Source organism: Mobula hypostoma, chromosome 5, assembly GCF_963921235.1.
Source record: "Mobula hypostoma chromosome 5, sMobHyp1.1, whole genome shotgun sequence".
Taxonomy (NCBI): domain Eukaryota; kingdom Metazoa; phylum Chordata; class Chondrichthyes; order Myliobatiformes; family Myliobatidae; genus Mobula; species Mobula hypostoma.
In genome coordinates, this window is record NC_086101.1 from 177,838,154 (window position 1) to 177,851,093 (window position 12,940).

General features: G+C 35.1%; 2 protein-coding genes across 5 annotated transcripts in view; one reads left to right on the plus strand and one right to left on the minus strand.

The window, feature by feature from the left end:
• The window catches only part of LOC134347190 (N(4)-(beta-N-acetylglucosaminyl)-L-asparaginase-like), a 32,573-nt gene extending 28,366 nt beyond the window's left edge, over nt 1-4,207 (plus strand). Inside the window, exons 8-9 of the mRNA XM_063049452.1 lie at nt 780-913; nt 2,539-4,207. Coding sequence (XP_062905522.1) covers nt 780-913; nt 2,539-2,633 — 229 coding nt within the window. The 3' untranslated portion in view covers nt 2,634-4,207. The remainder of the gene's footprint in view (nt 1-779; nt 914-2,538) is intronic.
• Nucleotides 4,208-4,267: 60 nt separating this feature from the next.
• Nucleotides 4,268-12,940, minus strand: part of neil3 (nei-like DNA glycosylase 3) — a 44,027-nt gene continuing 35,354 nt past the window's right edge. For all 4 annotated transcript variants that reach the window (XM_063049449.1, XM_063049448.1, XM_063049450.1 and 1 more), the window contains one exon: nt 4,268-4,466. In XM_063049449.1, the coding sequence (XP_062905519.1) occupies nt 4,284-4,466 (183 nt within the window). In that variant the 3' untranslated portion in view covers nt 4,268-4,283. The remainder of the gene's footprint in view (nt 4,467-12,940) is intronic.

Here is a 12,940-nt window from a genome sequence, read left to right on the forward strand (position 1 = left end):
TACTTCCATTGGCTGATCACCTTCCTTTTAGTCTAGATGATGAGTGCATCACAGCTGGAACTGAACCTTTCCTTATTTGACAGGTACCCGTACACAAGAAAGCAGATTAGTTAATGAATGGTAGTTAAAGAGCAGGAACTCTTAAAGGAGCCAAGATACTCAATTGTTTGTAAATAGATTTTGGGTTTGAGATGCTCGTTGAAGTTATAGGGAAGAAGGTAGAACTGCAGCAATCAGTGAGGAAGTCAGACAACTTTATTTTGAAATTCCTTGGGGGGAAAAAATAGCAAAATGTTGACTTCAACATTGAAAAAGTTGGGATTGAAAGTCTAGGCTTAGAACAAAAAAATAGCAAAAATGTTTGTTCTGGAATGAAAGAAGCAGAGCGAACAGAATTTAAGTTTTTTGGGTATACAGTATTTATGAATTGTATCTCACCCTTTGACAGGCAATGGCATTAATAGAGATTGAGTTATTTGATTAAATATTATAAAACCTCACCGTTAACGTCAGCAGATATTGGTTTCTACAAGGTCCAAATCTCCAGTAGATCTTTCTGCAGTACACCACCGCCAAAGGTCAAACATTTGGAGTAATGTTTTTATTATGTTCAATTAACTAGTATGTCTTTAGTTATACTAAATGCTGCTGACTTTGCAGGAAATAAACGGTAAGCTTGTTCTGGGGGGGAAAAAATCAGTGTTTGAAAATACTTTCATGGCTTCTTCCTACTTTCACTCGATCTTAATTTGATTATTTTTCTTTGCCCTACAAATAAGCTACCAGGCAGTTGAATATATGAGAATGGGGATAGACCCAACCACGGCTTGCCAGAGAGTTATTAGAAGAATCCAAAAGCATTACCCAAAATTTTTTGGGGCATTAATTTGTGCCAATGCAAAAGGGGATTATGGTAAGTCTTTGAAATAGTGTTAATCTGAAATTGTTGTATTTTGAAGAAATGCTAAAGCCATGTAGGAATTAAATAACCATGAGTGATCTGTTCTTGCATTCAAATCCGTCCTGTTCAATATATGTCTGTTCCTATGAATGGCAGGAATTCTCTCCCTTCCATCTGGACACTGACTTTTCTTTTGTATCAGTCTTGTATGCCTTTGGTGCCATTCATTACAATATTGTGGAGGTACAGTTATTAGATTGAGCAATTTTTTTGTGTACTTGACAAAATAAAAGAATGGACATCTATAAAAATTCAAATTATTTGTACCCAGGTATGGCTTATAAAAACAAGTTTGCAATTTCTTTGTATTGATGCTTGCCTACCTTCCTTGCATCTCCATTTCTCCACTGAAACCAATGAATGTTGTTCTTGTGTAGGGTCCAATCTGATACAATAAGGTCTTTAGTCCTAGTCTGAGGCCACCATGTTCTGGACCAGTGTTCATGTGGGAAACCTAGTTTGACTCTGAACTGCCAATATATTCCAGTAACCGCTGGCCCATTTTCTTCTATGTGGCTTAGTGTCAAAGTTTATTTAGGAATTCTACTGTGAAGCACTTTGGTGTTTTATTAAAGCACTGTGACAACCCATTTCTGAATAATGTGTTCAGTAATTTGTTCTACTGGCTAATCGTAAATACATGAATCTATTATTACACAGTGAAATATGATACAATAATTAAGTAGTTTTCACCAGTATTTACATTGAAAATTGGTTGGTAACACTTGGAGATTGGACAGCAAGAACATACTTAAATTTAAGTGACCAGGGACACTACTGTATTAGTTTAAGCAGGATTTTTGTATCTCCTTTGCAGCTAATTATCTTGAGTTATTTAAAACCTAACCCAACAGTAGTTGCATACCACAGATAAAGGCTGAACTAAGAATGTAAGCAAAAATATGGGCTATCAAAATGTGACCCAATAGGCTAATCAATAACCACTTACAAGGTGAATGCTTCTCTGAATTTGGGACCAATATTATTGGTGAAAGCTTAGTATCATCTTGTGAAATTTCAAGAGGTAATAAAAGGAACATTAAAAACATTGTGAGAAGTGTATATATGTACACTATGTACATCCCTAGATGGAAACTTTGGAGTCATTAACACTGAAGAAAGATCATTGATCTGAAACAATAACTCTGCTTCTCTCCTTCCTATTGATACTGATTGACCTGCTGGATATTTTGTTTCATGATTTTACTTCTTGTGTGATGCAAAACCGAGAGCAGTTCATTCTATTAATTTAGAAATATATACTGTTCAAGATCCTTTGACATTTTTTTTTTAAAAGAGTGATTCAAGCCTCGTTCAGATGCAATAAATCAGGGGTAGGCAACCTTGAGCACAAATGATTTTCTAGCATGCGTTATTCATTAATTTGAGGCAAAACATAACTAGATGTATTTAAATGGATAATTCCCATATTTCAAGTTTTTTTTAAAATGGCATTTATCTGGCCCACTGTCCGCTCATTAATACATGATCCGGCCCACAGAGGCAAAAAGGTTGCTGACCCCTGCACTAAATTATCTGCAAATGAGTTTTTCTGAAATTGTTCTTCTTTCTTTTAGGTGTTGCATGCAGCAAATCTTCAAAATTAGATCAGTTTCATTTTATGATTTACAATCCCTCAACAGCTTCAGAAAAGATGGTGAACTGCATTTAAAGTTGCTGTCATCCATTCGTCATTTTCTAAAGAATTCTACAACTTGTGAAACTCAAATCATCTTGTGAATATAAATGATAAATCAAAAATTCTGCTAGTGTTCCTACAGTGTTCTGCGTGCACTAAGTACTTGCGGGCTAAGCTTCAAGACTTTAGAACCATTTATGAATTTTGTGTCCATTGCATGTTGTATTTGTTGTTCATCACATGGTAAAACTGCAACACAGCAGCACAACGTGGCATATAAGCATGCTTAGTGCCATCATCGTCCTGATGTCCTTACTTCCCAGTAAATTAGGATCCCCCAGATTCATTTTAATGAAGATATTATGCCTTTGTGGGAATTATATCACTTGCACTCTTGACTCATCCCAAGAAGTGAATTTTAAACTTCCGGCATTATAAGAATGATTGTTATGGTGTTTCATTTTGTGGCAAGAATATTTTCAGTTATAAACAGCATTATATAACCTGATATCTAAGCAAAAGTACCAATGTGGCTAGTTTCTGACCAACTGGGACCCTTGGGTTAGGGTTAATGTCACATGAGTAGGGGACAATGGGGATTGTGCTGACAACTTTGATTAGTATCTCACTTGTTGGAGTTTATCCTTTCCTGGCAAGCTTGTGGGAATACTGTTACTTGCTAATTATTGTTTAAACTCTAATTATCATCTTCATCGAGTTGCACCACTGAAACTGCCTTCTTAGCATGCATCTGTCTACTTCTGCTGTAATGGAGGGAGGCAATTGATGAAGCTGCTGAACAATGCAGTTGTAAAGCATTGTTTTAGTACTCTATAGATTAGCCAACAACTTTTGAAAGTTCATATTCATCTGGGTGTCACTGGCAGGGACCGTATTTATTGCCTTCTCCTAATTGGTAAAACACTGCAGCTCTCTGGTGAAGGAAGGAACTCCTACAATGCTGTAGTAGTAGTGGGGTGGGGGGTTCTAGGTAAAAGTCTACTGAAATATTCCCAAGCTAGAATGATGTGCATTTTGGAAGGGGACCTGGAAGTAGTAGTATTCCCATAGCTATCTTCAGTGCTCATCAGAAATCAACCCACACCAAATCCATGAAAGTCCTCTCTTGGGACTATAGCTTCAAGTACACAGCTGGTCCCAAACAATTCTAATCTGTGATGAGCAAGTGGAAATAGGATATTAATTGGACAGATCAGACTGGAGTTCAATTGTTACAACTCTAAAGAAAATCAAATCAGCGGTGCAGGGTAAAATTTATAATAATATACAGAAAGTACATAGAGTAACCATTTATACTTAAATGTATTATAAAGAAAGCTAGTAATGTCAGAAATTTAAAACTGATTTTTAAATTTATTAATAGCTACTTGCAATAGATTGACAAAGCATCAGGGACAAAAGGTACTGAAACAATACAACAATGATAGAAAAGAAAAAGTGGCTTTGTGAAATTTTTTCCATATACTGAATCAATAAATTTCATAAAACCATGGGTGATATACAAAATAAAACATTTGTATCAAATATACAGCTGTGTGGATTGAACATAACCACAGATGGCAATCATCAACTGTCAATGCAGCTTTTGGCTTTGTGATGCCAATTTCTAAAGTCTCTTCACCATTATGACCAAGTTAAGTCTTGTACACAGCAACTTAAGTTTCAGTAGCCTGGAGTGATCTTAGTACCTGGTCCACCCTCTGCCCATTGAAAGAAATTACACTGTTTGTCCATGCTTTGTGAACACACGTAAAAGTTGCGTCCATTATTAGGACCAAGTTTCAGTACGGTCCTCATGATACATCGCCTTCCATGGTTACAGATTGGAAAATGCAAGTCAGCCCACTAGGGGAAAAAGAAAAGCACAGTTGTATTCATTGGCTTCTGAAGCACATCAGCATTTACAATAAATTTGAAACTTACAACAATTTCTAAACGTATTGTTCTGAAAGTTGTGAAATGAGTTTACAAGAGTGCTTGCTGAAATTCTAGTTACTGCTACAAAAATTGTTGAGGTAGGGTAGCAAGAACAGCAAATCCTTTGCCATGGAAAAAAGCTACTGTAGGTCAAAGCCAGCAGCATCAAGGCATCTATAATGCTTATTATCACCACAGAGACAAGCAAGTTTGTTTGCTTGTTTATCTAGTATCCATCACCCATTTTAAAAACACATCTCACTATAAATTGCTCATTTTTTATTATTGCAAATTCTTCCATGACTGTTCCTTCAAATTAATAGAACAGTACAGCATAGTACAGGCCCTTTGGCCCAAAATGTTGTGCTGTCTTTTTTTAAAAAACCTATACCAAGATTAATCTAATCCACATAGCCCTCCATGGTTGGGGTTGAGTTGCTCTCCAATCTTGGCAATTTATATACAAGCATTCCATCACTATGTGACAAGACATTGTCAGTGCATTGTTGATTGTGGTGTATCCTTCAAATAGTTGGTGTCCAATCAGCTGATTGAAAAGTATATGAAGGCCAACCACCCGATCTATACATCTTCTGAATAGCCCTCCATTTTTCTTTAATCCATGTGCCTATCTAAGAGATTCTTAAATGTCCCTAAGGTATCTACATCTGCAGGCCCCTCCCCCACAGTAGTGCATTCTATGCACTTACCACTGTGTAAGAAAACTTACTTCTGACATCACCCCTATACTTTTCTCCATTCACCTTAAAAGTATGCCTTCTCCTATTAGCCATTGCCATTCTGGGGAAAAAGGTGTAGTATTTGACGTAATCTTTTATAATCCTTTGACATCTCAGCTATTTTCCAGTTTGGACCCCTGAACATCACTTCTTCTCATTGCTTCATTACAGAGAAGCCTTCATCACCTTTTGTCTTAAGATCACTAAATTACTCTGCTTGTCCCTGAGAAACCTCACTCAGCAAAGTATCGCTAGGGCCTCCCTGAATTACCCAAAATCAAACTTTACACAAATGTTCCCAGAAACTTAAAATTTCAAGATAGCAATAAATGATAAATGTTTTGTGATATAACAACTAGATATAGTGTATATTCCAATAGTTTTATTAATAGGTAGCACGAGGGTGAATATTCAATGAAATATTTAGATGAGTTAAAGTCTGTCCCGAGCCTTGTAACCCATCAGGCTGGTGCTTATGCCAGTTTCTATGGCGTGAAGCAACTGAGAGTACGGGACTCCCTCCGGGATAGGACGCCAGTCTATCGCGAGGTTAACCCCCAGCATTTGCTAGTATCCATTTTCAGCTGGGTGGACTGGAGCAGTGTGTGGTTAAGTGCCTTACTCAAATACACAACACGCTGCCTTGGCCGAGACTCGAACCCACGACCTTCAGATTGTGAGCCCAACGCCCTAACCACTTGACCATGCGCCACACACAATATTTATATGATGTGCAAAATAGGTACAGAAAAAAAATCTTTGACAGGTTAAAATCAACTAATTGACATTCTTAAGAGCGTAATCCTTACGTCATCCTGGACCTACCTGTATTTCAGAATCCATTTTTATGACTGCATGTCATATTTTAATGTTCTGATGACACCAATTTGAATATTTTATTCAATTACAATTGCAAAATAAGCATAAGGTGCTAATAGCATATTTGCCACTACAAGGCAAATACTTTCAGAACTTGCTCATGGACATTTTTTATTAAACTTGTCCCATAATCTTTTTGAAACAGCTTAAACGAAAACTTTTCTCTTAAAAAAAACACTTTCCCCATAGTTGAACTTCCAATTTAACATCTTGGAAAAAAGCTATATGACCATTACAGACATTTAATTTATTACTTTTTGATATACAAGTGTTGTTCACTACATAATTTTAATTAATGTCCTCAGCTTGTTAACAATCTTTAGATTTACCAGTCTGTTATATTGTGTACTGAGCTGAACAAATCCAATTACAGTCAAATACTGCTCTAAACAATATACTCCAATCCATTATGAAGTGAAATTTATTAACAAGTTAAAAAAAAGCATTATAATTTCAATATCATTTTGAACAATTCAAATATTCAAAGTACAGCTGATGTTTAACATAAACTGTGCAGAAAATTCAGACTTGCAAAGGGGCTGCTGGAGGTTTGATTTGGTGGTGTTGGGTACCTCAAACTTTTGAACAGTACTGAAGTGCCCTCTTCAGATCATTTGGTGTAGTGCTATACAATGACAAAGCTTAATTTACAATAAACACAGATGCACATAATTCTCTTCAATATGTGATCTTGTTTAAAATAAATAGATTGGACTACTTTACTATAATGAAACAAAACTGGCAATTTAGAAATTGTTGGCATTTTATAGTTACATTGTTATTTGAATTATTAGACTTCAGAATGTAGAACAGCACATGAACAGATGTTTAGCGGATTCTATTAAATGGCTAACCAAACTAATCCTTTCTGCCTACATAATGTCCATACCTCTCTACTTTTTTACATATTCATGTGTCTAACTAAAACCCTTTTAAATGCCTTTATCATGTCTTCTAGGACTACCACCTCTGCACCACAGTCCAACACCCACCTGTGTATAAAACTTGCCCTTGCATATCCTCTTTGAACTTAACCCCTCTCACCTTAAATACTTGCCCTCTAGTATTAGACATTTTAATCCTGGGATAAAGTCTATCCACATATTCCCATAATCTTATAAAAAAAAATCTGCAGGTTTCCCCTCAGCCTTTGCAATTTCAGAGAAAATAACCTAAGTTTATCCAATTTCTCTCAAAGCATATGCCCTCTAATCTTGTAATCCATCCACAATGCCACTAATCTTTGCATTGTCTGCAAATTTACTGACTCACAGACTTACTGAAAATGATATTTTCATCCAAGTTATTTTCATATATCACAAACAGTGGAGGTCACAGTACAGATCCACCACTAGTCACAGACCTCCAGCCAGAACAAGTTTCAACTACTACCCTCTGTTTCCTATGCTCAAGTCACTATGGACCCATGCATCTTAATCTTCTGCATGAGGCTAATATGAGGGATCCACAGCTCCACCTTCACTAATGACCTTTGTAACCTCTTTCTTTCTTTCTTTTTAAATCTTTTTATTGAGTAAGTATACAAAAAAGGTAAGCCATATAAACATTAATACAATGTTAAAGTATAATAAAATTCCAAAAGATAACAATACCAAAAAGAAAATACTACAAACAATGTAATTTAAGCATAAGAAACCAAGATAACATAATAGTATACTAGATTTTATATATATCAATGGAAAAAAAGAAAAAAAAAACCCCAAAAAAAAACCCACCGTGCAACTAACTAAAAGCAAAGCAAAGCAATGGGCTAACTTGAAACCAAACAGAGTTAAACTTAAAATCACGTCCTCAATCCCGACCTCCATTAAAACAGTGAAGAGAAAACAAGAAGGGTAAATATTACATTAAATGAAAATATCGAATAAAAGGTCCCCAAATCTGTTCAAATTTAAATGAAGAATCATAAAGGTTACTTCTAATTTTCTCCAGATTCAAACATAAAATCGTCTGAGAAAACCAAAAAAAGGTAGTTGGAGCATTAAGCTCTTTCCAATGTTGTAAAATACATCTTTTCGCCATTAAAGTAAGAAATGCAATCATTCTACGGGCTGAAGGGGAAAGATTACTAGAAATTTTAGGTAGTCCAAAGATAGCAGTAATAGGGTGAGGAGAGATATCTATATTTAATACCTTAGAAATAATATTGAAAATATCTCTCCAAAAAGTTTCCAAAGTAGGGCAAGACCAAAACATATGAGTTAAAGAGGCTATCTGCCCCGAACATCTATCACAGAAAGGATTAATATGCGAGTAAAAACGCGCTAACTTATCTTTGGACATATGTGCTCTATGAACCACTTTAAATTGAATTAGGGAATGTTTAGCACAAATAGAGGAAGTATTAACTAATTGTAAAATCTGCCCCCAATCATCCACAGAAATGGTAAGCCCCAATTCCTGTTCCCAATCTACCCTAATCTTATCAAATGGAGCTTTCCTAAGTTTCATAATAATATTATAAATCATAGCCGATGCACCTTTCTGACATGGATTAAGGTTAATTATCGAATCTAAAATATATATAGGAGGAAGCATTGGAAAGGAAGTAAGTATAGTACTTAGGAAATTTCTAACTTGTAAATATCTAAAAAAATGTATTCTTGATAAGTTATATTTGTTAGATAATTGTTCAAAAGACATAAGGGAACCATCTAAAAATAAATCCAAAAACCGTAAAATACCCTTAGTCTTCCAAGTTTGAAAAGCGCGATCCGTAAAAGAGGGAGGAAAAAATATGTTACCTAAAATAGGAATCGCTAACCCGAATTGATTAAGATCAAAAAATTTTCTGAATTGAAACCAAATGCGCAAAGCATATTTAACTATCGGGTTAGAGACCTGCTTAAGACGTTTCGAATCAAAAGGAAGAGAGGAACCTAAAATAGAACCAAGTGTATAACCCTGAACAGATTGTAATTCCAATGCTACCCATTTAGGAATAAATAGTATGTCCCGATCAAGTAACCAAAATTTCATATGTCGAATATTAATAGCCCAATAATAAAATCTAAAGTTAGGTAATGCTAAACCTCCATCTCTCTTAGCTTTCTGTAAATGTATTTTACCCAGTCTCGGATTCTTGTTCTGCCAAATAAATGAAGAAATTTTAGAGTCAACTTTATCAAAAAAAGATTTAGGAACGAAAATTGGTAATGCCTGAAACACATATAAAAATTTTGGCAAAAAAAACATCTTAACTGCATTAATACGACCAATCAAAGTTAAATATAAGGGAAACCATTTAGATGAAAGTTGAGTAATATGGTCTATTAATGGTAAAAAGTTAGTCTTAAATAAATCTTTATGTTTACAAGTAATTTTAATCCCAAGATATGAAAAGTAATTATTAATCAATTTAAATGGAAATTTATAATATAAGGGAAGATGTTTATTAATCGGAAAAAGTTCACTCTTACTAAGATTTAATTTATAACCTGAGAAAAGACCAAATTGTGCTAATAACTCTAAAACAGCAGGAATGGATCTCTCAGGATTAGAAATATATAAAAGTAAATCATCAGCATAGAGTGATAATTTATGGGACTTTAATCCCCGAGTTATCCCAGTAATATTTAAAGATTCTCGAATAGCAATTGCAAGAGGTTCTAATGCAATATCAAATAATAGGGGACTAAGAGGACAGCCTTGTCGAGTACCACGAAAGAGAGGAAAAAAAGGTGAGTTTAAGGAGTTAATACGAACCGAGGCTACAGGGGAATAATATAACAGTTTAATCCAGGATATAAATTTCAAGCTAAAATTAAACATTTCAAGCACCTTAAATAAATAAGGCCATTCTACTCTATCAAAAGCTTTCTCGGCATCTAAAGAAATAACACACTCAGGAACATTTTGTGAGGGAGTATAAACGATATTTAACAATGTACGAATATTATAAAAAGAGTAACGACCTTTAATAAAACCCGTTTGGTCTTCCGAAATAATAGAAGGAAGTACTTTTTCTAGTCTATTTGCTAATAACTTAGAAAAAACTTTAGAATCAACATTTAATAAAGATATTGGTCTATAAGATGCACATTGAGCAGGGTCTTTATCCTTCTTTAGTATTAAAGAAATTGATGCTCTATTAAAAGATTCCGGAAGTTTACCAAGTTTCAAAGAAGCCTCAAAAACCTTATAGAGCCAAGGAATCAATAAAGAAGCAAAACATTTATAAAATTCAACGGTAAACCCATCAGGGCCAGGAGCTTTCCCCAGATTCATAGAAAAAATAACATTCTTAATCTCATCCATTGTAATGGAAGTATCTAATAAAGAAGACATATCCTGTGAAATCAGAGGGAAGTCTAACTTATCTAAAAAAATCATTCATATATTTAGAATCTCGAGGAGACTCTGATTGGTATAAAGAAGAATAAAAATCACAAAAGGTTTGATTAATCCCCACATGATCCAATATCAATCGATCATTTTGGTTATAAATCTGATTGATTTGAGATTTAACATAATTAGATTTCAATTGATTAGCCAGCAGCTTGCCAATTTTATCACTGTGAACATAAAAATCACTTCTTGTTTTCTTTAATTGGTTTACAATCGAGGACGAGAGTAGTAAACTGTGTTCCATTTGAAGTTCAGTTCTTTGTTTGTATAGCTCCTCAGAAGGAGCCATAACATATTTCTTATCAATTTCTTTAATCTTGTCCACAATTACCATCTCCTCCTGCTTCTGTTTCTTCCTCAAAGCAACGGAATACGAAATAATCTGACCCCGAATATAGGCTTTAAAAGTGTCCCAAAGAGTGTTAACCGAAATATCTTCTGTATGGTTAATTGTAAAAAAAAGCTCAATCTGTTCATTCATAAAATTAACAAAGTCCGAGTCCTGAAGCAACAGCGAATTAAAACGCCATTGTCTATTGTTTGGTATATTGGCCATAATTTTAATAGAAAGCTTAAGTGGAGCATGATCCGAAATGGTTATAGAATCATAATCACATTTAATCACTGAAGAAATGAGACGAGAATCAATGAAAAAATAATCAATTCTTGAATAGGAATGATGAACATGTGAAAAGAAGGAAAAATCTTTTTCCTGAGGATGCAGAAAACGCCAAATGTCCGTCGACCCAGAATCAGAAAGGAAAAAATTAATCAAATTTGCAGATTTATTAGGTAAAGTCCGTAAAGGAGCCGAACGGTCCAAAGCTGGAGATAAACAGGTATTAAGATCTCCGCCCCAAATCAATGAAAACTCGTTCAAATTCGGAAACTGATCAAACAATGATTTATAAAATTCCGGACAATCCATATTAGGAGCATAAACATTAACCAAAACTACTTTTTTATTAAATAATAAACCACTAACCAATAAAAATCTACCATTCGGATCAGAGATAATATCCTGTTGTATAAAAGTAACTGAGGAGTCTATAAAGATAGAGACGCCTCGAATCTTAGCATTGGAGTTCGAATGAAATTGTTGTCCCTTCCAAAATTTGAAAAAACGTAGTCTGTCCCCCCTCCGTACATGGGTCTCTTGTAAAAATAAAATTTGTGCTTTAAGTCTCCGGAACACTTTAAAAACTTTTTTCCTTTTAATAGGATGATTAAGACCATTAGTATTCCAGGAGACAAAATTAATAATAGACTCCATAAATCCTAAAGTCAACCCATAACAAGGAGGATTGACAATAGGCGCGACCCACAGACCCGGAGAGGAAACAGAACATACAAAAGATACCGGGGAAAAGGACGTAACCAATACTTCAATAATGTATATAGCCCAAAGAGAAACAAACTAAAACGTGAAGCCCCTCCCACCGCCCCCCACCCCAGGACCCCAAGGCGAAATCTAAAGCAGACCCGCCAGAAAGAAGCAAGCGCTAAAACTACCCCCATGACTTCCGGTATACGCTCCCTAAAAAAAAGGTATAAATATGAAAAGGATCAGCTAATTGTAAAACAGTAAAAAATAAGTAAAAAAAAGTTAGCTCAATTAAAATACACACAGAACAGAACAAAAGCCGGAAAGTATATATTAAAAAAAACCACAATAAACCTCAAACTCATGAATAGACACAGCAACAAAAAAAATAGGATTATTAACATAAAATGATTATAAAAAGCAAAACAGAATAAAATTTAAAAAAAACTACAAAATTTAAGGCCGCACAGGAAATACGTAAGATGACAAAAGGGAAGTAACCACCCAGAATCCCCTGGGAAAAGAAAGAAATGACGCAGTTAAAAAGAAAGTTTAGCAGCCATATTAAGAAATCGAAAGTAAACTTTTCTGCCCAAATAGGGCACAGAAAAGTTAAAACCAACCAATTCACAGCCTCCGATCAACGGAGAAAATTAAAAAAAGGCAATTAAGATGTTGAAGATGAAAGTTGATCCAGATAACTCTGGGCATCCGATGGAGAATCAAAAAAACGAAGAGCTCCATCTAACATGCGAATCCTTAGACGTGCAGGGTACAGCAGCGCTGGTCTTAAATCCATCTTATAGAATTCCGACATCACGGATCTGTAACGGACCCGTTGGTCCCAGATTGGTTTACTGAAATCTTCCACGAATCGGAACTTAAGATCCGAAAAATCAATGAAACCTTTAGATCGAGCGAATCGAAACAGTCTCTCCTTATCTTGAAAGTAATGAAAACGTAAGATAACATGCCTAGGTCTATCTGACCTAGACGAGTATGATGGGATTCTGTGAACACGATCCAGTAGCGGTGGTTGGTCAGGAAATACAGTAGGGAATGCATCTTTTAAAAGTTGGGAGAAATATTTC